General features: G+C 42.8%; 1 protein-coding gene across 1 annotated transcript; it reads left to right on the top strand.

Annotated features, from left to right (window-relative positions):
- Positions 1 to 582: 582 nt before the first annotated feature.
- On the top strand, positions 583 to 25,374 carry ANP32B (acidic nuclear phosphoprotein 32 family member B). The gene is made up of 7 exons (XM_004372236.2): positions 583 to 831; positions 8,960 to 9,109; positions 13,018 to 13,140; positions 18,586 to 18,775; positions 21,712 to 21,833; positions 23,639 to 23,708; positions 24,928 to 25,374. Exons 1-7 carry the CDS (start codon positions 784 to 786, stop codon positions 24,993 to 24,995), a joined length of 771 nt encoding a protein of 256 aa, XP_004372293.1. The 5' UTR covers positions 583 to 783; the 3' UTR covers positions 24,996 to 25,374.
- The last annotated feature ends 1,762 nt before the right edge of the window (positions 25,375 to 27,136 follow it).

The raw sequence follows: 27,136 nt of genomic DNA, 5'->3' as shown, positions 1-27,136 counted from the left end.
AGCAGCACTTCCAACACCACGCGCCAAGAAGACAGCACGGTTTGGATTCCTGGTCCCAGACTGTTTCGGGGAGCGGAGGTGAACCCGAAAGCCCCTGTTCCGGGCTGTCCACATCTCTCGCCTTCGCGGGCGTCGTGCTCGCATGGGCGAATCTCCGCGGATGGAACGGCGCGGCCAGACCGTAAAGCCTCCCCAGCCCTCGCCCGCAAACGTCCAGGCGCTGGCCAGAGACCCGCCTCCCGGGCGCGGCGAGGTGGGGCGCGGGGGTCTTAGTCCCGCGGCGAGTGGGGAAACCCCGACGGAAGGTCTTACATCAGCCGCTCCACGTGCAATCCGAGGGAGGGAGGAAATCGCTCTAGTCCCCCGGGCTGCGCCTTTTTCCCCAGCCTCCGCCCCTCCCGCCGCGCGTCTCCCCGCCCCGTCCTTGGTGAAGCCGCGGCTGCCGAGCGGCGCCACGCGGGGCCGAGCGGAGCCGAGCATCCGCCCGCGCCGCGTCGCCGGTTTAAGCGCAGTGCGGGCCCGCGGCCGGGGGCGGCGGTAGTGAGACCAGTGCTGCGCTCCAGCCCCCTTTTCCCTCCATGGTTTCTCTCCGCTCCCGTGAGTAACTTGGCTCCGGGGGCTCCGCTCGCCCGCCTGCACGCCGCACGCCGCCCGGGACCGCGCCGCCGCCCTCTGCCGCGCGCAGACCCCTTCCGACGGCCTTCGCTGCGCAGGCCTGGACGCCTCTCCCCCCTCCGCCCCCGCCGCGGAAAGTTAAGTTTGAAGAGGGGGGAAGAGGGAAACATGGAGCGAAGGATCCACCTGGAGCTGAGGAACCGGACCCCTGCGGCGGTAAGCAGAGCCCCTTCGGGCGCCGTCCCCCCCGATGACTTGCATGTAATGGTGGCCACCTGCGGGGCTGAGGCCGTGGGTTCGCCAGCCCCGGCACCGGGAAGGGCGCAGCTCGCGGGCTCGGGCGGGGAAGGCAGGCGGGCGGGCGGGCGCGGAGGGGGGAGTGAGCGCGCGGGTATTAACTCTTTGGCGCCCGCAGGCCCCCGCGGCCGCCCGGGGAAGGCGATGGGTTTGGGGGAAGAAAACTTTGAGCTTCTCGCCCGCCGAGGTCCTTTCCCGGAGGGAGCGCGTGTGCGTGTGGCCAGCGGCGAGGGAGGGAGGCGGGGGTTGTGTAACGCTGGGAGCCATGTTTGCAGCCACCCGGGATGCGCGGCCGGGGCCGCCGAGGAGCCGTGCGGCCGGGCCGGGCCCTCCGCGGGCCAGGCTGGCCTCCGCGTACCCCGGGGCGGCAGGGGAAGGGGCTCGAGCAGGGCAGGGAGTCCCTCCGGCCGGGCCTCGCGGTTGGCGCTAGCCTGGTCGAGTGCAGGGGTTATAGACTGAGGAGGTTTTTTTTTTTTTCTTTTGAGGGAGGCGAGAAGCCCCCGCGAACACCGGGGGCATGGGCGGCCGCGGCCTGGCGCGCGTGGTGCGGGGGATGGGCGGGCCCGGGCGGCGGAGGTGGCGCAACTGCCGCCCCTTCCGGGGCCAAGTTTGAAAAAAGGACGCGATTCCCGCCATTTTTCAAGCCTAAAAATAAAAGTTTCTTCCCTTTTTCTCTCTTTCGCTCCCCTTTCGTTCTCCGGGCCTCCTCTACTCCCAGCCTCCCCGGGTGGGCCCCGGTCGGGCCGGCCATCCGTTCTGGCAGCGGGGCGCGGTGGCTTCGCTCTCTTCCTACGCCGCGGTGGAGCCCGGGGGCCCCTGCCCCGGGAGGCTGGCCCCTCGGTGTGGGCGGGCGGCGGTTTCTCGCGCCAGGCGGGGCGCGCCACAGGCAGACACAGCGCCATGTTGGCGGGCGCCCGTCTCCTTCAGCCGGGTAAGCCGGCCTGCGGGCCGGGTCCAGCGGCCTTGCCTGCCCACCCTTGGCGACGACTGTCGTCCGCCGTTCCCAGACCCGGACGGCGGTTTCTTTTCTGCCCGCGCCGCCCGGGCTTGGCTCGCACTGGCGGGAGCAGCGCGTTACGGCCGCCGCCGACTCATCGCCTGTCGGGCGAGCTGCCATCCCCCTCCCCCTTCTTAAAAGGGCAACGCCAGGCGGCGGCTTCTGCCCCCGGCCTAGCACGCCGGTGGTCCGGGCGGGCCTCAGCTAGGCTTGGGGGCCCGAGCTGTCTCTGCTCCCGCACGTGCTCGAGTGCGGCCTGGCGTGGCCGACAGCGCGCCATCTGGCCTGCGGCCGACACTCTGCCAGTGCGGCTGCATGTGCTCGGGGCAGGCCTTTAAGAGTTGCCTCTTTCATCTCCACCCGGGCCCTCCCCCTGAATTAGCGCGGCTTCCCGCCGCTGCCCCCGAGCGCCCGAGGGGCAGTTGCGGGGCCATGTTTCCAGGCCCCTTCCAGACCCCCTCCTCGGGGGAGTGGCTTTCTCTGGCCGAGCGGAAACCCCCAGAGGTCATCCCACCCCACCCTAGTGGTATTTTATGCAGTCAGGTAGCTGTGGTTAACAAGTTGCGAACTTGTGGCAATCAGTCAACCAGGGTTTACCTGGCGTGCACGAGGTTTTGTATCCTTGCTACCTAGTTATGAGGTCACCATAAATGAGGTTCGGGGCGGCTTCCGCGTGTGGTGGCCCCACTCCTCCCTGGAGGACGTTGAGAGCGAGGGCGTCTCGATTGGCTTCCCGGGGTTTAAGATTGAGCTTTGACCAGCGTTGGTACCTTCTGTTCCTCCGTCAGACATTTTGTGCTCACCATGTGCTGGTATAGTGAATGGTTAAGGATCTTCACGTGGTAGAACTTGAAGAGAATGTTCTCACCTTGAGAGGTTAATTTCAGACCTTTGCGTTATTGCCGAGTAGTTGCAAATAGAATGTGGAATAATTAAATTTAGCCAAAATTCATTTAACGCTAGAGTCCGTACACACGTGGTTTTGACCCCCCTTCACCCCATCCTTGCCATAAACTGCCCTTCAAAGTACTTTAAATCTGGAATTTACGTTTTTAAGTTTTATGCTGAAACTAAATTAGTATTAACATAGTCAGGAAGAATAGTGTTGGTCTCTCTGGAAAATATAGCTGGCTTTGTGCTTCAGTGTATGGTATTTTTTCATACATGAAATATGTAACTAAAATGTTACTTTACAAAATATGTGTGTATTTGCAGGTGTTAATTTTTCAGTTAATCAATTTAGTCATTATCTCTTCCCAAAGAGAGACCAAATCTATGTGGCTATTTAAATAATATTTTCAATTCCGTTTGTTAGTCACACTAGCCACATTTCAAGTGTTAAAAAGCTACATGTAGCTAGTGGCTACTGTATTGAACAGCACTGGCCTAGAGACTGCACTAGTTTATTAAATAAATATTTGAGTATCAACAGTATGCCAAGGCCTGGGAAAGCAGTGTGAACAAGAAAGCAGCCCCTCCTCTCTTGAAGCCTGAGAACCTGATGGGGTTGCCTGTGCAGCTCTGGTGCCTATTGCACAAGAGCAAGTAAGAGTGGCCTTGGAAGGTGTCATGGGGCCATCCAAGATTGTAGAGGTTGAGGAAGGCTCTCTTAGGGGCTTTTGATAGGGAGACTGAGACCAGTGGGAGTTAAGTGCTCAGTTGGAAAGAGGGAAGATTTGACCTAAAACTAAAGATTACAGAAAAAAATGCTGTAGATTTTGAGGGAAGATTTAAAAGATAAGTTAAAAAGTAATCTGCACAAAGGCATCACCCTTGAAGTAAATGAACAGTTCCAAGATGACGCCTGTAAAATCAAACTCAGCTAGTCACATGGCTCCTCGTGTATATTGATTGTGGCAGTCTTCACATACTGAAGTTAAATTGTCATATTTATGTAGGTCAAGAATTTTCTTTTTGGTCTCTCAAGTCCTCTTTCCATTTTTAAAGCTTATCAAGGACCCTAAAGAACTTTCGTTTGTGTGGGTTGTATGTATTGATATTTTCTGTATTTGAAATTAAACAAATTTTTAAAACATAAGAGTATAGAAACGCATTCCATTAAGCCCTTTTAGTGATGACATCATATAGCCTCTGGAAAACTCCACTGTACATGCAAGAGAGTGAGAATGAAAAAGAAAAAAATAACAATGTAACACTGAAAATAAATTTGACTTTATTGACTCCCAGAAAGGGAGTATCTGTTCCCCCAGATACACTCTGAGAGCCTCTAACGTTAGTAGATTCATTCCAGTTGAAATTGTTAAAGTGTAGGTTTTCTGAATTACTTAGACAACTGGCCTAAGTCAGGGGCCAGTGGTAGAGAGTAGGCTCGGCCTCGGGTCCCGCAGACTCGTCATTTGGGGAAATAGGAAGAACGTTTCTTCCATTGAATATACTTTTCCAATACGGACAGGATACTCTTAAATACATAACTGTATCCCATGGTTAACCTTAACGGTTTTAGTGTCAGGTGAGATCTAAGAGCGAGTGGTTGAAGAAGACCCAGGTAACATTTGCATTGTCTGGCCAGAGTATCTTTTATGAACATGAGGTCAAGTTAATAGGTTCAGTTTGCCTATTACTATGCCCCTGTTTCTTATAAGGAGTCTCTCTCTCTGGATGTGGTGCAAATGGTTAACAGCTGGGCTGCTAACCAATAGGTTAGAGGCTCAAGTCCACCTGAGGAGCCTTGGCAATCTGTTTCCGAAAATCAACCATTGTAACCGTGTGGAGTATACAGGTCTACTCTGACACACATGGGGTCCGCCATGAGTCGGAATTGACTGGTTTATTGACAGCAACTGGTTTATTGCTTATAAACACAGATACGGTGTATTTTCCCTACCAAAAAAAAAAAACATTGCCATCGAGTTGATTCTGATTCATAGCAACTCTATAGGACAGAATAGAATTGCCCCACTGGGTTTCCAAGGCTGTAAATCTTTATGGAAGCAGACTACCACATCTTTCCTGCAGAGCGGCTTGTGGGTTCAAACCACCAACCTGTTGGTTACCAGCCGAGTCCTTAACCACTGTGCTACCAGAGCTCCTTATTTTCCCTATGAGGGGCTCTTTTCTGAAAAAGAAATTATGTAATTCCATTTTTTCTAAATCCAAAACAGCTCTATCAGAGATGTATTCTTATAGTAGAGAAAATGGCCGAAGATGGCATTTTAAAGTGATGGTTACCATTTTAAAACATTGTATAGGTGAGGATAGGAATTATTTTATATTAAATATTTGTATTGTTAGTTACTTCACTGAAAACAAATACAGTGCTAGAACGTATCATGTACATCATAGAAATTGGTGTTGTCAGGTGTGAGAAGAGACTGATTTGCAGTAGTGAGATATAAACTGAATTTAGTTGTCCCAATTTGGAAAAGAATACTTGTTCTTTTTTATGTGAGATTTTTATCCTTCCATTATGCCAAACATGCCACTCTCTTTGTTATGAGCACCTCATTCATTTATTCCTCTGGGGAGAGCTAGCCTTGATATTGACTTTGAGTTTTTTTTTGTTTGGTGTTAGAAAGCCAGGCAGTTCCTTCCTGTGGTTCACAATCTATGCCCCTTTGGAACACTGGTGTGTGCTATATGCTGGACTGAGACATTTCATCTTGAAAATAATTTGAATTTTTCCTTAGTCCGTGCTTACTGAAGAAAGTTCAGATTTTTCACAACTTTTGGCGTCTGTTAGCCTCTACTGTGATGTAATTTTGAGCTCAGTCAGGCATTTATTATAATTGGTTATATAGAAACAATTTTTTTTCTTGTATAAGTAATAACATCTTCGTTTAAAAAAAAATCAGTAGATACAGATAAGCCCCAAAATAGTAGATATGGATAAGCAAAAAGAAGAAAGTGGAAATCACACATCCTCCTCACCATATACTACCATCCAGACATTCTAGTGTATAGTCTAATCAGAAGGTTTAATTCTCACAAAAAGAATTGATAAATCAAAATTATTTCTAAGTTCTCCATATCCCCCCTCCCCGCCCCCTCCCCCCCAATTGCAAAAACAACTGTTAAGATTGAGGAAGGTCACCCAACCAGTTTGGTAAAACTGGTTTTTTTTTTTTTTTTTTTTTTTCAGAGTAGCCTTGGAAGTTGGGAAGAGGATGAGAGGAAAGAAATCGCTTCTATCTTTTCTGTGGCTCCTAGCTCAAATCCCCAGGGTTGTCTCCTTGTCCTAGAATTTTTTAACTGACCATTCCTTAAAGAGGGCCTTACAGGCTTTTAGGAATTGGTTATTTGAAACTTGCAATGTGTTTTCCCATAGAAACAATGTTATGAATTGGCAACAATATAGTTCAGATTTTTCAGTGAGAACATAGAAAACAATATTGCTTTGCTTGGAGACTATAGAAAACAACTAGAGTTTAATAGGAAGTAGTGTGAATCTTTGTTTGCACTTTTTAAGTGTTTACCTTAAAACTCACGTTGGAGAAAAAGCAAGTTCAGTTGGAGAATGAAGCAAGAGGAGTAAACTTGGCCCCCAGATTAAACCATCTGTCTCAGAGTAGAAGTCCAGCTAACTCTGTATGGATCAGATAGCTTCCTAAATTGTAGACACAAACATAAAAGTGCCTGTCCAACCTTCCCTCACATATCAGCAGCTCTGGGAGGATTTGGGGCACAAGAAAAACCTAGGGCCTTTTCTCCTTGATGAGAACCTCTGATTTATTCTGGAAGTAAATTGTGGGATTCTATGGACCTGGCCTCACCCACTGCCCCAAACTCCGTGTTCCAGAGGGAGAAGGCAGTCTGCATCTATTCAGGCTCAGGAAAGAAGGGGGGCAGGAGGGAAGAGATGCTTAGTTTCCTCAAATGCTGCTTCTCTGTTGCTGAATCAATACCTGAGAGAACACCTTTTCACCAAGGTCCTGTTTAGAACTCTAGAAAGGCTCAAAGGCTGCTCACCCAGGCTCTGCAGACCTGCTGTCCTTGGCCAGAGCCCTCAGTGAAACCCTCTCATGGTCTCTGCTTTATGTGTAATTCCCACTTGGCTCTGTGTTTATTCCCCAGTGGCTCATCCTTGTACTGTGCCCTCGAGCTCTGTTCTAGGGGTAGCATCTCTTTACATCCTTGGCCTTCCTGGAAAAGTCATGGGACATGCCTTCTTGGCCTAGCCATACAACTTTTGCCCTACTTACCCCAGTATATTTTGTTGCCTCATACTCATGGAGGAAATTAAAGCTATCAGGTGTGCATTCCCTGAACTTCCTGCTCTCCCACTTACAAACTCTTCTGCATCTATACCTATCATAGCCTTCTTTCCTTCTCCACAGGAAGAGCTATCCCACTGCCAACAAGAGTAGAATGTTTCATTTTTAATAGGTGTTTTTTATTTCTTCTGTCTTCTTTGTAGGATCCCCAGGGTTCTATCTTTGGTCCTCTTCCTGGGAAATTCATACTTCCACAACTACCTCTGACTGGAAGACGCCCAGATATATAGTAACTGTCACCCAGACCTCCTCTGAGCGCTGGCCCTCATGTCCAGCTGCCTGTGGATTCTTCTACCTGGACATCCCATGGGAACCTTAAACTTCGTGTCCCTCATGTATTCACTACATCTCCCCTCAAAGCTGTTCTTTCTTAGTCCTGTCTAGGTAAATGATGCCCAAGTTCTCCAAATCAGAACTTCGACCCCTCCCCTTGTCTTCCATACCCAGCAACTAAACCTGCACATTGGAACCAGTGTAACATTTTTTATTTTTTTTTCCAATTTCCTCTTGATTCCAATTGTTATTGTTTGGTTCAGCAAATATGTTATAATCCACATTTGAATGCTCTGTGGTAGTTTTTGATGATCTATTGCACTGGTTAAAGTGGAATTTTACCAGTTGAGAGAAATGGCCAAGAGGTGATTTTACTCGGTAAGCTGGGAGGCAGAAATGCCTTAAGAGGCAGTATGGTTCTCTTAATTCCACCTCACATAGCTTTTGGCAAGTTAGTGTCATTTTGTATACCATGTTTCCGAATTCTCTGTTAAATAATCATAGTAAATCCCCCAAACCAAATGGGTGAGTGATTACAGTAACATTGGATTTTATGTGGAGGATGAAAACATTGTTAACTAGGGCCTTCCCCTTTTCAGAACTGTCAGCACCACCTCCCTTCCAGATACATGCTTGATTAATGCATGTAGATTTCACTGCTAGAATGCCTTTGCAGGTCAGTTAAAACTAATTTGCATCACTATAAGTAGGGCAAAAGCATGTTAAAAAGTTGTAGGTCAACCACAGAGCAAGAACTGCAATAAGGGGTTTTCTGGTAGATATGCACACAGTCTGCCCAGTAGACTATTTATTAAAATGATCAGTGTTCAAAATCTGCAGAATTCGTTTGACTCTTAGAAAAAGATACGATACCCTTGGGTGGATTTGGATTCTGGGTTTCAAGACCCCCGAAGAAGATTTTATAGCCTGAGAAAAGGAAACTAATGCCTTAACAATCCTCTTACCTGGGAATGTCTTTCTCACATGTAACCCAAATTCATCTTGGTTTGGAATTAAGGCCTCTTGCACTTTGATTCCTTCCCAGTGTCAGGATAATCTTGGTAAAATTAAAATCTCAGGTGGGAAGTATGTTAGTGCAGAAACTTAGCCCAAATCTCCTAGTGATCTTGATAGGAAGGGTAAAGCTTTCCTCTTTTCCTGTGGTCATCTCATGGGCCTTGGGTAGAATAAAGGAGTATGTCATCTGGGATTTTTATTTAGATAAAGTCTCCCCTTGGGGAAAAAGACTTGGGAAAAGAAATAAAGGGGGATATACTTTCTTCATTTATATCTGACAAGAACTCCTGTTTCTGTCTGTGAAAAATAGTGTAAATTTTTATACCTAGTAAGAGTTTACTTTTGATATACATATAATAATGTTGCTTCTGAAGGCTTAATTTTTTTTAATGTTTATTTATAACTGATTTGGGTCTAAGTAGAAGCCTAGGGTGTTTTGCTAGGTGTTTATGGTGGGAGTTTTTGTTGTTTGTTTCCTGTTTGCTTTTTGAAAGCTTGTTCTTTTTATTTTTTCTTTTGTCATTCACAGGTTCGAGAACTTGTCCTGGACAACTGCAAATCAAATGATGGAAAAATTGAGGGTTTAACAGCTGAATTTGTGAACTTAGAGTTCCTCAGTTTAATAAATGTAGGTTTGATTTCAGTTTCAAATCTCCCCAAGCTACCGAAATTGAAAAAGGTAAGTGCTTTTTCTTTGACAGTAAAAGAGAACTATCCTAGGAAGAAAAAACGTGTGATTTTACCTGTAAGGAATCACTCAGTGTAGCAGAAAGCACACGGCCTTTGGAACTAGGCAGATCTGGGGTTGAATTCCAGCTCTATCATTTCCTTGATGGATGATCTTCTGCAGGTTATTTAATCTCTCTAAGGCTCAATTTCTTCACCTGTAAAAACTGGTGATACCACTTTATCTTGCAGAAGTGCTGTGATGTTTGGAAATAATGCATGTTGGATGCTCCGTAAATAGTAGTTATGAAGAATAAGTTACTTTGGATAATTTATTGTTAGTTAAAAATTTGTTATTTGTTATAAATTTACTGTCACAACATTAACTAGGTTTTGTTCTTAGTATGCTCTGGTTCAGGAACCACAAATGCTTCCCGTTCTTCATGTTTTATGTCTGTTGATTAAGGGTGAGTTTAAGTAAAGAGGCTTCAGATTTGTAGTCTAAAATAATTTAAACGCAACAATAAACTGGAATTTTATTTTGCTGAGTTATTCTAAAAAAATAAAAGTAATTCAAGCCTGTTGTGTAGTTCTTAGGGAGTTTGAAATGTGTTATAGCTGACTGAAAGAATTCATTGTAACAAAGCTACTGTATTTCCCTGTCCTAGTTGATGGCCTGTCGTTAACTGCTTTACTGGTCTACCCTCTTCTAAATGCCCCTCCAAAAGGATAAAGTGCTTTAGAAAAATATTTTCTCTTGTCTTTGCACATTTATCTGTCCCAGAACGGGAAGAAACCTAACTGATCTAGTCCAGCCCCTTGTTTTATGGACACAGCAACAGACTTTACTTCTTCTAATTCAGTACCTTTTCTATTACATAGGAAAAGGTGTCTGGTTATGTAAGTTTTTCAGAATTCTCTGCTGTTTTAGTGTTTGCTGTACTAGGAAACATGAGTAAACAAACGCACACACACAAAGAAATTCATTTATTTATTTTTTATTGTGCTTTAAGTGAAAGTTTACAATTCAAGTTAGTTTCTCATATAAAAATTTATACACACATTGCTATGTGACCCTAGCTGCTCTCCCTATACTGTGACAGCACACTCCTCCTTCCCATCCCGGATTTCTTTTGTCCATTCAGTCGGCTCCTGTCCGTTTTTCCCTTCCCATCTCACCTCCAGACAAGAGCTGCCCGTTTAGTCTCATGTATCTACTTGAGCTAAGAAGCACACTCTTCACGAGTTTTACTGTGTGTCTTATAGTCCAGTCTAATCTTTGTCTGAAAAGTTGGCTTCAGGAATGGTTTTAGTTTTGGGCTAACAGAGTCTTGGGGCCATGTCTTCTGTGGTTCCTCCAGTCTCAGTCAAACCATTAAGTCTGGTGTTCTTACGTGAATTTGAGTTCTGTGCCCCACTTTTCTCCTGCTCTATCGGACTGTTGTGTTCCCTGTCAGGGCAGTCATTTGGTGATAGCCACGCACTGTCTAGTTCTTCTGGTCTCAGGCTGATAGAGTCGCTGGTTTATGTGGCCCTTTCTGTCTCTTGGGAGAAATTTATTTCTATAATCAAATTTAGGCAAAGGGCAGGTAGGCTGTTTCTGTAGCTTGCTTGAGTCCTGAGAGGGACTTGTTTTTTTTTGTTAAGAACATGAGTTAAAAACTACAGTGCCCTTTCTTATTTGCCTCGCTTAGGCGATAAATGTTCAGGCAGTCCTCATGAGTTTCAGGTGACCCTGCTTTTGATCAGAAAAAATCCTATTTAAATTTGTAATTTTCTCCCTTTCTTCCAAGTATCCACTTTAGAAGTTCAAGTATAATCCTTTTATATTTGCATGGGTTGTCAGTGACATTGGAAGCTCAGATTAGCTCATTTAGACATATAGAATGATTTTTTAGCATCTATGCAAATTTGATGTTAGAAGTCCCCTAGTTAAAGTATGTCTGTGTTTTTTTTGTTCTGTTTTCGTAGCATCCTAATATTTTTTCCTAAATTACTGTGGTCTCTCTACTGTCAGACTTAATCAGAAAGTTAGCGCCAGTGACTTTGTATGTGAGCTTTATCAATTCCCTCTAATGTTTTTAAACTTTAATCACTTACCTTACAGGTCTAATGAGGGGTGGGAGTGAAGAGATCTGTAAATCACACTTAAAGGCAGTTTGAGTGTTCTCATGGGTAATCTGGACTTAATTTTCTTCCTAATCTAGAGCATAGACTATTTTTAACAAGAAACAGGCTCTGGGAAAAAAAATGTGGTATGTAAATGTCACTGGTTTCCTAAATTTTCATATTTATTACATCTCAAAATAAGTATGCTAGAAAGTCCTTTAGTGAATTGCCTTGCTATTTGTACTCCCTAAGATATTTCTGTCAAAAGGATGTGGATAAAACATGTAATATATTAATCAACCAAGAGAAGTGGTCTCTGTTTTGTAAGAACAAGGCTCTTACTCTTTAACCCTCTCTCTGGTACTTTTAAAAGTCCTGTACATTTGTGGATGGTTTTTATTTTTGATTTACTAAAATCTCTGTTACATCTAGCACTTAAAGCTTTATTGATTATAGACTTGTATTTTTAAATCTAGAGCATGACTAGATATTTAATGGGAATGTCCTATTGGAAGGAAAAGTTTTATAATTTTCCTTCGGAAATATTTAATATTAATAACACTTGAGCAGCTGACTTGAATTTTTTAAAACTCATTCATTCAGCATATACTTAACTTTTTTAAAGTCCCTCTATTCTGTATCATGTCGTGAATCTCATTGCATGCCAGAGACTTCATTACCTGACATTTTCATGCTGTTGTAGGTCCATAGCGCAGTGGGGGAAGGCATGGGTTTTTAGGAAGGCAGCCTCCCTGGCTTCCAGTCACAGGGTTCGCTGCTGTAACAGCCGTGTGACCTTGAGCATGTAGTCTCTTTGTAGTTCATTTTCCTCATCTGTAAATGGAGGTAATAATTCTCCTTACCTCATAGGCTTGTTGTGAGATCAAATGAATTAATGTATTTCTAGTACTTCCAACAGTGCCTGGCACTTGAGTACTGTGTTAGGGTTAGATACAGTTACTGTTGTTGTTGGCATTTAAAATATAGAATTGAAACCAGCTGTGTGGGCTAAGTTTTCTCATCTGCAAAGTGAAGAGCTTGAATTAGATGGTCTCCACAGTGCTTTCCAGGCTCCAATTTCTTTTACTCTACAATTCTAATATTCATTGCCGAAGGCTGCTTCCTTCACTGGCACACCAGTTGTCTCTGCTACTTGACCTGCAGCTAAGAAATTAGAGTAGTTTCTTGTAAAGGCTAGTGCCAGGTTTACACAAGCAGTGGCCTCTGGAGAGCTGGTTTCATCAACCCGGAGGCTGTTGCCCTACTCCTCCTCCTGCGGTCATGAAGCTTCTTTAAAGATTCATTTCTGGGGTCTGGCCCACTTCTGTAGAATTTAGAGCAACATTCCCGGTGGTTTCCAGATGTAGAACCCCACAATGTCTCAGCACTGTGCAAAAGCAGATTAGGTTTCAAGTGGGCATTACAAGCTTTGCTTGGCACACAGAATAAGCTGCTCAGAATGCACAGACCATTTACCCTTCCTGGCAGGTATGGAGTATTACAACTTCTGAAAGAATTCTAATTTGCTTTGCCCCACTTGTTAGGTTAGAAAGTGTGTTCACTGATGTTAGAGGCCAGTTCTCAAGCAAATTTATTATTAGCAGCTGGTTATGAAAACATAACTCTCCTCACCTTATTCCTGGCCTCTCCTCCTCTCCCTCAGAGTTACTGGGATTTGTAAACTTAGTCAAACAAAACAGAAATAGGAATCATCTGATCATGTTAATCACTGTTTGAGAATAGTATTTGCTGTCTGTAACACCTTAATGATGTATGTTTGTGTGTGTGTTGTGTGTGCATTTTCTCTTGCAGCTTGAGCTCAGTGACAATAGAATCTTTGGAGGTCTGGACATGTTAGCAGAAAAACTTCCAAATCTCACACATCTGAACTTAAGTGGAAATAAACTGAAAGATATCAGTACCTTGGAACCTTTGGTAAGTAATGAAGAATTTGGAAACTAGGACTTATTGGTCATTTTCATTTTCATATTTCTTTATAGTAGGGGAGATGGTTGGGAATAATAAGTGAGAAATGTGATTTTTTTTAAATTACTTTTATTTACATATATATGTATGTATGTACGTATGTATACACACACATATACACGCAAAAGGTCCAATTTTAAAGATCAGGGCCTGTCTAGTTGCATATATTCCTGTGGCTTTGTTCTCCCTGCCTAATGCTGTAGTGGCTTCCTTCAATGGGTTTTGGTTTTTTTGTTTGTTTGTTTGTTTGTTTTTTTGCCTTTTTCAGTTCATATTTCGACTATCACCTTAAGCATTTTTCTTAAATCTTCCCCAGACTGACCAAGCCATTCTATACTTCTACAGTAAAAACATTATATTGGGTACATATCTGAATTGTAGATGGAACAATCCAGGGACAATGAGTTTTAGGTCTTATAATTCATAACCTCATGCTCTAGCTGGTCACTGTTTCCTAAAGTTTTGCATGGAAACCCCCAGGATTCTCCTCAGTCTTACAGATTGGGATAAACTATGGACTAAACTAAATTTAAGTCTCATTTGGATTGTGGACTTACTGTGTGACCTTGGGCAAGTGCTTCTTCTCTCTGGGCCTCAGTTTCCTCATTTACGAAGCAGGGAGGATATGCTGTGCCTTCCTAACTTGATGTAGGGGTTCTGAGAATGAAATAAGGTAATACACTTACTATGGTTTGTAAGTTGGGAAGCTGTGCAAATGTGAGTCCAGTCCATGTTGAAGTTGTAGTGGCAAGAAAAGAGCCTCCAAAGGCAGAACTGATGACTGAGGTTAATGCAGAATCCAGGGCAGCTCACAGACTATGCTGTTTGGCTGCCACCTGGAAATCCTGTGAATTCAAGATCGTTAAATGACTGATTTCTTAAATATGGCGTTTTATACTTTGGCATAGAAGTAGAATTTCATTTTAATAAGGCTAATGGGAATCAAGCTTGTGTCATACAAAGAAGCCGTTTTTACTGATAACATAAAGTCAGTATTTTGGTTTGACTTAACTTGAAAACGTTAATTAGGAGAGGATTATGCAGAAGATAGAAGCTATCTTTCCGAATCCAGAAGAGCAGAACCCAAAAGGATAATAAGGCATCCTCCTCGGCTGTCTCTCTGTCCCAGTATATTAAAATGTTTGGTATCTCAGATCACTTTTACAGAAGGCTCTGTTGATATTTCAGGGGAAGATAAAGTTAAATTGAGGCTTCTTCTGACGAAGAGGATTTTCTGTCAGAATTGTGGAGTCTTTTCCCTTCTAATTAATAATTGAGAGCCTGCTCCTATGTAAATTTAATTGCCTTTTACAGAGTTCCTTTATTTTTATGTTTTATTAAGTGGACTGTGTTTAGGAGCTCATATTTTTCATAAATGTTGGGAGCCTATTTCTTCTTTATCCTCATTCCACAAATTTTGCCTTTTTTTTTTTTTTTTTTTTTTCTATTACAGGTCCACCCTGATACTCAGGCTCCCTCACTTTACTAATTACATTCTTTTCCTCCAAACCAGCCCCCATTTTCAGTGTTCAAACAGAATTTGAGTTTTATTCTAGTTAAGGACACTGAAACGTGGCCCATGATATCCTCATATAACTCAAAGAGGCGAGAATGATTGTCCTCATTTTAGAGATGAGGAAACTGAGTTTAGAGAGACTTATTAAATAATTACTCAAAGATCACAGGATAAATGGCAGAGTAGGAATCCAAATCCAAGTTCATGGCTCTTTCCATTGCATTTGAGACTTGTTCTTTTTCTGTGAATTTACTCCATGCCCATACTGCCCTAAGCTGAGAATTCCAACAGGAGCACTAAATTGAGTGTTGACCACTCTCCTGGTCTGTCAGGCTACACTAGCCCTTTATTAATTATTTGCTCATGAAAAGCCTGTCAATTCTGGGTCACTGTGAGCCTAGGAACCCCTTTTTTCTAGAACAGAGTACTAGGTAGTATTTTCCATCCTAGATGACAGACTGTTGCCTGATTCTCGTGTTGGCCTGAGACCTCTTTGATATTTCATTCAGAAGCATTTGTCAGTGTCCTGGTGCACACAGGCAGAGCAGAAGCAAATATTGTGTGGGAGTTGTTGGATTGGGTGTTCCTGACCTGGCCAGTGATGTACAAGTGACCCTTTGGGCTGTGAAAGTCCAAGGCCCCCAGGTCAGTGAAGGATGAGAAATAATTATCGTTGAATTTAACACTTGGAAGATACTGTGTATGTTACCAGTAACTCTCAAAACATTTCTACAAAATGGATAGAAACAGCATGATCCTCATTTTGCAGAAGCGGAAGCTGAGGCTTAGGGGAGGCTGATCCCTTGTCCAGAGTCACACTTGGCTAGCCAGTGTCAGAGCCACAGTGCTGCATACCCAGGTCTGTCTGGAAAAAGCCTGTGCTCTCACCATTCTGCCGTACTTGCTGTTCCAATTCCTGGGGGTGCTAGGTTGATCTCCTGAAGTTCTAACTTGGAATAAAATAAAGACTGTAGGAGAAGGTGAAGGGGGGAGATGTTGGGTCCGTTATGACTTCTAAAAGTATTCTTCAGTGGGGAAAAATACCATCCTCATCCTCATTAACCGCATACATTTGAACACCGTCTGCTTTGAGCCCAGTTCTTAAAGTCAATGCAATGATTGTGAATGCCTCTGCTTGCTACAGGGACATTAATCGAGAGACAAAGAAGGCACCAATTCAAACTTCCTTGGACACCTTTTTTAAGAGACCTGGGCCATCCAAATCATCCCCCAAAGCCCTTCTAAATTCTAAGAAGGCAAGCAAAATTATTGTTAATAAAATGTTTAATGTTTATTATGGCTAGCCTATTAGTTTTAGGTCAAATTTCTGGTGTGATAAGAGTTGTTATTTTTTAAAACAGTATTTACAGATTATAGTGGGATCCTCTGAATAATCTATGTGTAGTGTATTTTGTGCCTTTTGGGCCTCAAAGCACAATTTTATTACTTTAAACAATTCTAGAGTATGCTATAGTTATTTGGGATTTTTTTTTTTTTTTCTTCTGTTTGTTTTGTTTTCTGGCATACTGTTTGGTATGTCCCAATCGTTTGATAATGGGTCCTTTGGTGGGAAGTAGCCAAAATCTCATAGATTCATACAGTTTCAGAAATAGGAGAGCCTTGGATGCCCTGTATACTAGAATAGTAAAACTGGAGAAAGCGCTTTGGGCTCTGTGAAGTGTTAGGCATGTATCAGAGGCTGTGTGCATTTTTGTGCATCCATTCCCAGGGAATAATTTTGACCAGGAAATGGTTTATTCCTGTACGTGAAGAATTTTTAGACTGAACCTCTTTGGGAAAGCTGCCTAAATTTACTAGTGGTTATACTTCAGCAGGTATAGAGTCAGCCTTTGTGAGGAGAAAGGAATTCCCAGTATGCTAACCAGTTGTCTGGGGTGGTATTTCAGCATTTTTTTCCTCTTTGGCAAGAAGTCATGCCTGTGCTTCTGGAGCTTGGGGCCTGCCCAGTAGGGAAACTACTCTGCAAGTTACATGACACAAAAGCAGCTCTCCCTATGGTGAGAGGGCATAGGGACAGCTTTCTTGAGAACTCGGGACCAACTTACATAAGCACATTGTTTGATCCGCAAACTCTTGAATCATTGTACGTTTGTGTTTTGAGGGGTACAGCATTTGCCTGTTGCTGTAACCCTGCTTTATGTTCCCTGCCTGGCTCTGAGGGCTTCTCAGTGAGAATAAACAAGCGTGGGAACCTCTTCCTTAATCAGAAAGGTGAAGATTCTTCAAGAGCAGGGGTCAGCAACGCTTTTCTCTAAAGGGCCAGAGACTAGTTACTTAAGGCTTTGTGGGCCATGCAGCCTCTGTCACAGCTGCTCAGCTTTGCTATTGTATCAGGAAGGGAGCCATAGATAATAAGTAAACAAATGAGCGCCGCTGTGTTCCAATAAAATTTATTTTACAAAAACAGGTGGCAGGCCGGAATTGGCCAGTGGACATGGTTTGCCAACCCCTGCTGTAGAGCAAAGATTTTGAAATCATTTTGTAACTCCCCAGAATTACGCAGGTACTTCAAGTCTTGAAGACAAGGTTTCATTTTGTCTGAATTTCTTCCCATGTCCTTGTAAATGCTGAAATAGGTTTAGCAAAATCAGTTATTCTGCAAGGCTAAGCTTTCCCCATAAAGCATCAAAATCTTTAGGCATCAAAAAAATTTACTTCTACGTTCTTAGAGAATACCAAGCCTTTTCTCTTCACAACTGTCATTAAAAGTTACGTTTATGAAGGTGTATAGTTATGCGTTCCCTCTGGGCTTATTGCCCTGTTCTAAAGGGCACAGATTGTATAATACTTCACATTTTATGTTTGCTTTTCATAGGTTTGCTGCCTCTTCTCCTGCCTGTGAGGGTCTGCTGTCACTTTCTGTTGCTGTCTCCTTACTTGCCTGTAATAGTACCTCTACCCTTCCAGTCTTCTGACATGCCCTTAATCAAAACTCTTAATAGACCTAGGATTGAAATACTAGTATGCTGAAATAGTAACAAATGAGGATGAGTAAAACATGTAGACTTTTTGTTAGCCACTTTGGCTACTCAGAAAATTTTTCTTGGGCCACAATTTTTAGGTCTTAACTGTATTAGATAGATGAAGCTGGTTCCAAACAACTGAGGTATTGCAACAAAATTTCAAGGTATGGTAAAATGAGAGGAATTTTACAAAAAAGTCTGGTTAAAAAAAGTATCAATCTTAGGTATTTTCCCCCAAGAAGAAAAGAGCGTAATGTTTCTCTGTACTTCCCAAGTGTCAGTTCCAGCTCCACTGAGTCCCTCTTCCTTTTCTCCAGCCTATATTGACTCCTGTCTGCCTGGAAAATACCTGCATCCCCACACTTCCAGTCTTGAAGACAAGGTTTCATTTTGTCTGAATATCTTCCCATGTCCTTGTAAATGTTGAAAGTGTTTCCGTCTAATATCCTCAAGTAGAATTGTAAGCACCTTGAGGTTGAGGACTGTGTTATAAACCTCTGAATTTTTCCACATACTACTGCCCCAGAGGGTGGAAGACCATGCTTGATACCCACCAAGTTCTCATTGGCCATCGATTAGTCAAAATCTAAAACTTAGTTTTGAATCAGACATTAAGCTAGCTGTTTGATTTGTTTCATACTCTGAAAAAATGTGGTTTTAATAAAAATTACTATAATTTAAAATTCATGTTTCTTTAGACACTGAAAAAAGGACATAGTGCTCTGGGAGAATAGCTGTAAGAAGGGAGGGACTGGTTAAAATTTAGTGCTTAAATAGGTTGCAGAGACTTGAAATGTTTTCCTGTGTAGAAGGCTGAATACAAAGCCTAGAATTTTACCTCTTAGAAGATGATCCTTTGGTTTAGGAGTTGTGTATTTTGAACCTTTTCTTCAGAAAAAATTGGAATGTCTGAAAAGCCTGGATCTGTTTAACTGTGAGGTTACCAACTTGAATGATTACCGAGAGAGTGTCTTCAAGCTTCTGCCCCAGCTGACCTACCTGGATGGCTATGACCGAGAGGACCGGGAAGCCCCTGATTCAGATGCTGAGGTGGACGGTGTAGACGAAGAAGAGGAGGATGAAGGTGAGTGGGCTCAACATTCAATACACCTGATTTCTGCCTTTCAAAAGTCCTAATAAAGCTACTGAATGTTCTTGTTATTGAGAAACATAACTTGGATTCATGTTGTATAGGCATTCCATTAAATTTGGAGCTAGAGCCTCTGCTTAATTTTAGTAAGCTCTCGGGACATTGAAGCCTTACAGTGATTCAAAATAAAAATAGTTTGTTATTTAAATAGCCATTTGAATTTGGGGGCTAGATATCAGGGCTTCAAACCGGTTCATTTCTGGTTCAACCCCCTGCTAAGAATTTGCTTTTTCCACCACAGATACACTGAATTAGAACTAACATTTTAACAAGATCCCCAGCTGATTCTTATGTATCTCCATAAGGTGTACATAAGAATTCTCAGCAGGTGGTCAAACCAGTTCAAAGTCCTGCTAGAGATCACAGGTCTCATGTCTTTCTCCTAGCAGTTCTCCTTTCCTGGTCATTGCCTACTTATCCTTACAAATTCAGCTTTGTCAACATTTCTTCCAGGAAGCATCTCCTGGTGCCTATAAGCTAGCTTGGGTTCCTGTGTGTACAGGACGTTTTTTATTATAACACTTGTCACCTAATCTTGCATCTTCCCTGCCATGCTGTGATTATCTTCTTCAGTAATTTCTGTCGTAAACAAGGGCCACATGCAAGTTGCACGGCAACCAGATTTGTTGCCTGTGGTATTTTGACCCTAGGTGCCCCACTCAGAGATGGCAGCCGACCACGACACTTTGGATGTGTGTTGCTCTCCACAGTTCCTGCAAATAATCCAGTCTCCTGCATCAGACTTCCTGAAACTTCCAGGAGGAAGGACTGTGGCAGGACTTTTGGAGAGCGACATTATTGGCAGGACTGTGGAGAGCAACGCATTCAAAATGGCGTAGTCTGCCACCATCTTTGAGCAGGGCACAGCTGTTTGTTTCCTACTTGGGTCATAATAACCACAGAAAACAGATTGGGTTGCTGTGCAGTGCGTTATGTGGCTCTTGTTTACAATGGCAATTACTGAACCATTTTGAACCGGTTCAAAGGCATTGTTTTAAAGTACTATATGTTAGATTCCACTTTTTATTAATAAGGGAAATAATCTGGCCATAACATGAAATTAAAGTAGAGTTTTCGATATTTGATCAAGGTGTTTTACATTCCAGTTACCTTTGAGAATCTTTAAGAATCTTTTTATACTTTCTACCTAAAAAAGTCTCTCCTGATTACCTTGTGTTTTCCTTGCACACTGTTTTATCTGAGTGACTCTTGGGATAAAAGGTTTCTTATCTCAGAGAGGCTTAGAGGAAGCAGAGTGATTGGTTTTCACATCAGTCAGCATGAAGAGAACTTGTTCTCTTAGAATTCTGGGTGTTGCTGAAGTTTGTGGCATTGCTGTTTTCAAAGCATTATTTTAAGTGACCTCTTTTCTTTAAAAATAAAAAGCACACAAGACAGAAATGGCCAAGAATATGGAGTGGGGGTGAGGGGCAGACAGGAAAGTACCGTCAGACAACTTGGGTGGAATTAACAGCATAGTATCCTGGAAGCAGGTTTACTTTTTTTTTCCCCACAGATTGAAACAAGGCAACAAGAAATGGGATATAAGGTGGTAAAATGAGCAGAGAGTAGGACATCTCACCTTGTCCCAAATGTTTATATCACTCATTTCCTTTACCATAACCAAAAAAAAAAAAAACCAAACCCGTTGCCGTCAAGTCGATTCCGACTCACAGGACAGAGTAGAACTGCCCCGTAGAGGTTCCAAGGAGAAGCTGGTGGATTCAAACTGCTGACGTTTTGGTTAGCAGCCGTAGCACTTAACCACTACGCCACTAGGGTTTCTTCCTTTACCATAGGTTCTCATTTATTCCTACAAACCGTCTGTCCCTCTTGTTTTCTCTTTACATTTACCCTTAACAGGTTGAATGACCATGTGAAGGAACCTGTAAAGGAAGTTCTTTGGAGGGTAGAGGGTAGTGCTAGAGAGCAAAGACGAGTCAGGCATCTCCTGTGTGCCAGGCACTGTGGAAAATGGTGGGGGCAGAAACCAGACATGATTTCTATCCTCTTAAAGTTTACTGTCTACTAGGAAGAGAAATGTTAAATAATTGCAAATAAGTAATTACAGGTGAGCAGAGTGTGCTGTAATGGAGACACACCAGGTGCTGTGAGAGCATATGACCTAGATTAAGCAGTTTGGGAAGACTGCTTGAGGAAGTGATGTTTAGCTGAGACTCAAAGGTTGAATCAGAGTAGCCAAACAGAGGAAGAAAGGGAAGAGCACACAGAAGCTGGAGGCAGGAGAGAACACAGCAAGTTGTAGGACCCAGGAGAAGTAAGGTCCGCACAAGATGGAGTAGAGACACAGGTGAAGGCGCAGGTGCCTCTCAGTCTGCTTGTCCCCTGGGTCACAGAGTTGTTACGGCTGTCCCCTGGGCTTCTGATCTGGGCAGCTGGCTCTGGTGGTACCATTACCCAAGAGAAGGAGCATACATTTTTTTTCCCCTAGCTTTTTACTATGGAAAATTTCAGACAAAGGTAGAAATAATAATAAAATGCTCCCATCACCCAGTTTCAGCAATATTGGTTCATAGCTGCTCTTGTTTTATACATACGTACCTCTACATACTTCTGTATTATTTTGAAGCAAATCCCAGATATTATTTCACAAGTAAATACTGTAGTGTGCATCTCTAAAAGACCAGGACTTCTGGCCTCCTGATTTCATCGAACTCTGTTGGACAAACAAGTGGTTTAGCTGCAACAGCTTTATGGAAGGAGAATGATTGCAGTTCATGATCTCCCCTGGCTTTAGCTCGGCCCAGCATTTGTCCTGTGGGCCAGCCCATGGCTCTCTAACACCTTGGCAGATGTGTCCCATGGAACACCAAGGGTACTTAATGAATTCCTTTTTGGACTATTTTCAGAAGGAGAAGATGAGGAGGATGAGGAGGATGAGGATGGTGAGGAGGATTTTGATGAAGAAGATGAGGAAGATGAAGATGAAGATGTAGAAGGGGAAGAAGATGAAGACGAAGTCAGTGGGGAGGTCAGTGCAACTCTTTTCTGCCCTACTTCCTATTTGTAATTAAAACATAAGTGCAGATGTTTAAAAATAGAAAAGAAAAAGGACTTCAGAAGAAATACACTTGTGAATGGATTAGTCATGTGAGTCTGATTTAATTTAGCTACTTCCCTCTTTTAATAAACATTAAATGGAATGCCTGCTGAGTGCTAACTAGACACAGTGCTTGGCTCTGCAAGTTAGGTTTTGGCCCTTTAACTTTGGGAGGAAGCAGGAGTTGAGTATCTAGTAGGGTGAAAATACTGGAAATGTTACATTGATGGTATGCCCGTGTATTGATAGTTTACTGAGTTTGAACTTGTTCTTGCGTGTTCGGCTTGGTTTAGTAAATATATTGTATGCCCACTCTGTGTAAAGAATTGGGGGTGCAAAGGTAAGTTAGAACATGGCCCTGCCGTGAAAGAAGAGGTAGTCTGATTAATGGGACACCTAGGAATACAATATCCTCGAGGAACTGAGTGCTGTAGGTGAGCAGGAGAAAGGAGTGACTTACCTTTGACCCTCAGGAAGATTTGCAAAATGAAGCAGAGAAAATTAGACATCAAAATGCATTTCTTTTGTAGTACAGAAGTAATAAAGCTGAAAGTTTGTATAATCTCATAGTGTATAATGACATGAAGTTCCTGAAAGAAGCTTTCTATAAAAACAGGAATATAGAAAGAAAGCTTGTCCGAACGTGCTTTGAAATTCAAGATTTTAAAATTATTTTTGAATTATAAGTTTGTAAAAATGGCTTGGGGGCAGTATCTGACCTCCTCTAACTTCAGGAGGCGGAAGGAGAATCAAGATGAATAGCCCAAGGCTGATTCCTATGAGGCAGAGGTCAGACACGCCTCCTCTCTCCACCATCTTTACCAATTCTGACACCAACCATCCCTCCCATGGCGCACTCTACTTCTCTGCTCCGTTTGATAATTCATTGCAGTGGCCGCACACAACTCACGATTATGGGTTTATCAGGGAAGCAACAGGTTACAATTCAGTCTTAGGAACACTCAGGATACAGTTCTTCCATCAGGAGAGCCTCTTTTCAGCTGTGCTCACAGACACCTCTCTCTGGCCGTAGGCCTCTGCCCTGGTCAGGCAGGTGTTACAAAACTCTTTTAGCCCTTGCCAGTAAGTCCCCAGAGGTACCACAGGCAATCAGCTTTTTCTCTCAGTGGGCCAGCAAGCCCACTGTTGGTCTCCTGCAGGTCTCTCCTGCCACTGCTTCTCGCTGCCTTCGGTGTTACAGCTTGCTGGCTCCCTCCCTTTCGGTCTCCTGGTTCCAGGAGCTTCTCAGCACAAGGATCTCGGGTCTAAAGGATGTGCTCACCGCTCCTGGCTGTTCTTGCTTGGTGGTGGTGGGATCCTCTTTCCTACCTCTGGGATTGCTCACCTCAAACCCAGCAGAATGACAAAACTGACCAGTTCCCTTGGTGGGCCACAATTACCCTATCTGCAAAGTACCACCCATTCACTTGGGTGGGAGTTAGAAGACCATGGCGAGAAAGGCCACACAAAAGCAATCCATCACACTGTAAAGTTGCGTACTAATTAAATATGTCTGGCAGATAGACTACTTGTCTCTGAAAAGTGAGTTTAAAAAAGTTTTTTAAATTAAATTCATTAAGGAAATTCAGTAGATTTCAGTCCATCAAGGTAGATAAAAATAATACCATAGATTCTCCTTAATGCAGGTTATGTGTAGTTGCAAAGTACATTTTTCCTTGTACTTTTCGACTTGGCAGAATTAATCTGATGATGGTATGCTGTTTACCATTTATTAGGAAGAAGAATTTGGCCCTGATGGAGAAGTTGATGATGATGAAGAAGATGAGGATGAGGATGAAGATGAAGGTGGGTCTAATAGCATGCACTTTGCTTCTCCTCAGTTAAAAATTCAGTGAATGTGTCCATTAAGTCATAATTTGAACCCACTGAGAAGAAAATAAAAGACCTTTGGCCCTGGTGGTCTTCACACTTGTACAGTCCTGTCACCGCCTGCATGCTGGTGCAGCCCCACCGGCTGCTTCTGGGATTAAGAGTGCCTATCTGAGAGTGGTAGGCCCAGTCCTAAGCCCCACACTCTTACGAAGTGTGTTGTTAGACCCCATCATATGGGTGACAGCCAGGCATAAGATTTCTGTTTGGAATTTGTTCATAAAGAAGGCTTAATAATTGGATCATAATTTTTACAGGATATATAAATAGCACCTTTCCGGTGTTATTCCTTTTCCCATCACAACCAGGATGAGTGAAACATCTATTAATTTACTTAATAGTTGTTGAAGATACAGACTCACACTTAGGTTTCTGAGTACCAGGTGGTTTGCTGTGCTTTCTGTTTGGTCCATACTTTTACTCAGTATCTGCTAGGCACTGGATGTAGCAATGATTAGGGACCTTGTTCCTGCCTTCAAGGAACTTTTTGGAACGTGATTTAACACAGATACAGTTAATTCCATTGGATTAGTCATGAATTTTTACTAATTAAAACGGCACTGTGTAGATCTCTGTCACTAATACAGAGTATCTTAAAGAAATTTGCTACAATGTGAGTCTTAACCATATACAAGGCTAAGTGCTTTGTGTATGTTATTTAATCCTCAAAATAACCGTATAAAGTGAGTACCATTGTCCCATTTTACACATGAGGAAACAGACTTGCAGAGGTTAAGTGGCTTGCCCAAGGACACTTAAAAGTGAGCATGGCTCAAAAACAGGCTAGCTGATTGCAGAGTCCTTGACTCTGCATTTTAATAATGGCTGATGTCTAATTGTATGGGCCAACAGTTTAAGAAAAATCGGGAGGGAACAATTTGAAATAGAGGAAACTGCGTTAACTTAGCTGTGTGAATTGAGGTGCTGCTGTACATTTTGTCCTTGTTTCTCTGGGCGCCATTTATACTTCTTACTGAGTAACCTGTTGATCTGATCAATCAAGCTTACATCTTTCTTATCTCCCAACCATCATAAAAAATTCTTCGAACATCTTATATGTTGTAGCCTCTGTTAGCAATAATTTTGGCAAAATGCCATTTAAATTATCTCAAAGTGAATTTTTGTTATTGTACAGAGGAGGAAGAAAGCGGGAAAGGTGAAAAGAGGAAGAGAGAAACAGATGATGAAGGAGAAGATGATTAAGACCCCAAATAACCTGCAAAAAAAGAACTGTTCAGTATTGGTTGGACTGCTCATATGGATTTGGTAGCTGTTTAAAAAAGGTAGCTGTGATACAAACCCCAGGACACCCACCCACCCAAAGAGCCAAAGAATAGTTCCTGTGACATTCCACCTTCCTCTGTTTAGTCCCTCTTGGAAAGTCCACCACCAAGCTTGGGGGACCTCACCCCAACAAAATTGTAAGCATTGTTAGGTTTTCGTGTAAGACTCTTGCTGTAGCGTGGATAGCTGTGATCGGTGAGTCTTAACCATTCGTGGCTACCAGTTACACTGAGATTGTAACAGCATTTTTACTTTCTGTACAACAAAGAAGCTTTGTAAATAAAATCTTAACATTTTGGGTCTGTTTTTCATGCTTTTCTTTGCTTCCTTTTTTTTTAAATGAATTTTTTTTTTCCTTAGGACATTTTATGTGACAACTGCCAAAAAAGTATTTTTAAGAATTTAAGTGAAATAAACAAGTTACTGTTTGGTAAAGCCTAGTTGTATGCTTACATTTTTAAATTAGACTAATTGTAAGCTCATGTGAAAACACACTAAATAACTGGTTTCTTTGGTGTTTTTATGTTGGTGATTGAGGGGAAAAACTCAAGTATGTAGGACCCTTGAACGTTTATATCTAATGCTCATTCTTGATGACTGGAAGTAAAAGAGGCAGACTTTTTTAAATTGATGTTTGAAACCTGAAGCCCTTAAAAACTAGTAAAATAATGTTAATTTCAAATAATAGATGAATTAAAGAAAAGAGGATAGTATAAAGGAATAGGCCTAACCCAGAATCTCAGGATTCTGGTCCTGGCTCTGCCACTGATTTCCTGTGTGACCTTGTGTTGACCTCTGGGTTGCCTCCCAGACTGTAAAATTGAGGGGGTGTGACCAGCAGTCTGAAGTCTCTTACAGCACTGATAGTCTGTGACCCTTGCTGACAGAAAGGTCTGAGGGAAAAAATGGGCTTTGCACCAAGGCTGAAATGAAATGTTCAGGGCTTGACAGACAGGCGAACAGAGTATGGTTTGTTACCAAGATAGGCGTGCTAAGGAGGAGTGACATGTGAAAAGCCTTGCTCAGGAGCGGTTGGGCACTGCCTGAGGTCAGCTCAGCTTTTCCAGGGATGGAAGTTTTCTCTTATTCTTACAGACCTTACAGGGATTTGGGGGAGGGGAAAGATACACCACAGTCTGTGTATTTAATGGCTCGACCATTTAATGAAAATAGATAGGTGAGTGCATTGTCGATATTATGTGTTTTTGTTAGTGGAAGATTTGGGGATTATTTTAGAAAATCTTGGTTATAGCTACTGGAATGAGTGGGAGTTTTATGCATATAAAAGCAATGTTAAACTAAAGATTGGAATTCTGAGTTTATAATGAGGAAAAGTTATACAGTTTCAATGGAGCCCCCCAAACATTATTTTAAAATTCTCCCATTGGCTTTAAAGTGGAATTTGCTTTTGCAGAGGCAATTTGATTTCTCATTTAATAGGTATTACTTTATTTTCCCTGATCACAGGGCCTTATCTGCCGTTTGACAAACCTTCAATACTTCAGTAGCCTAGGAGTCTGTAAGGTTTTGCACATGTCAAATATCAAACAGTAACTTTGGATAATTATTTTTCCTGCTTTTCCAAGTTTACAGAACTTTTCTAGTACCTACCAAGCCCCTAGGGTATGTCAAGCTCCTTGGCTGGGGAAGGGGGAAGGGTGACTGGGATACAGAGACACACCAGCCTGTCCAGTGCTCATACTAACTAGTCAGGGAGAAGAGACACATGTGAGTGATACCTGCTAGGAAGTAGGAACAAAAGGTCCAGATAAGCAGTAGGGCTATTTAGAGGCTGGAGAAGTGGCACCCAGCTAGGAGGATTGGGGAAGTTTCCTAGAACTGAAGGTATTTAAGCTGTACATAAGAGTATGAGTAGGGTTTAGAAATAGGAATGGAGGGTGGATCATGGTAAGCAAAGGCAGAGGCATGAAATTGTTCAGTCCCTCTACATAGGGATAGGCAAATTTGACCAGAGGATGAGAAAACAAGAATGGAAGGTGAGACCGGAGAAGTAATTTAGGATCTTATCCTAGAGGGCCTTAAAGGTCAACCTTTCTTGT

Source organism: Trichechus manatus, unplaced genomic scaffold (genome assembly GCF_000243295.1).
Source record: "Trichechus manatus latirostris isolate Lorelei unplaced genomic scaffold, TriManLat1.0 scaffold00016, whole genome shotgun sequence".
Taxonomy (NCBI): Eukaryota; Metazoa; Chordata; class Mammalia; order Sirenia; family Trichechidae; genus Trichechus; species Trichechus manatus.
This window is presented reverse-complemented; position numbering and strand designations above follow the sequence as displayed.

Coding starts and splice junctions, on each gene's coding strand:
- ANP32B (XM_004372236.2), top strand. CDS start 784: ATGGAGCGAAGGATCCACCTGGAGCTGAGGAACCGGACCCCTGCGGCG. Junction 9,110..13,017: donor AGCTACCGAAATTGAAAAAG/GTAAGTGCTTTT, acceptor TTTCTCTTGCAG/CTTGAGCTCAGTGACAATAG. Junction 13,141..18,585: donor TCAGTACCTTGGAACCTTTG/GTAAGTAATGAA, acceptor CCTTTTCTTCAG/AAAAAATTGGAATGTCTGAA.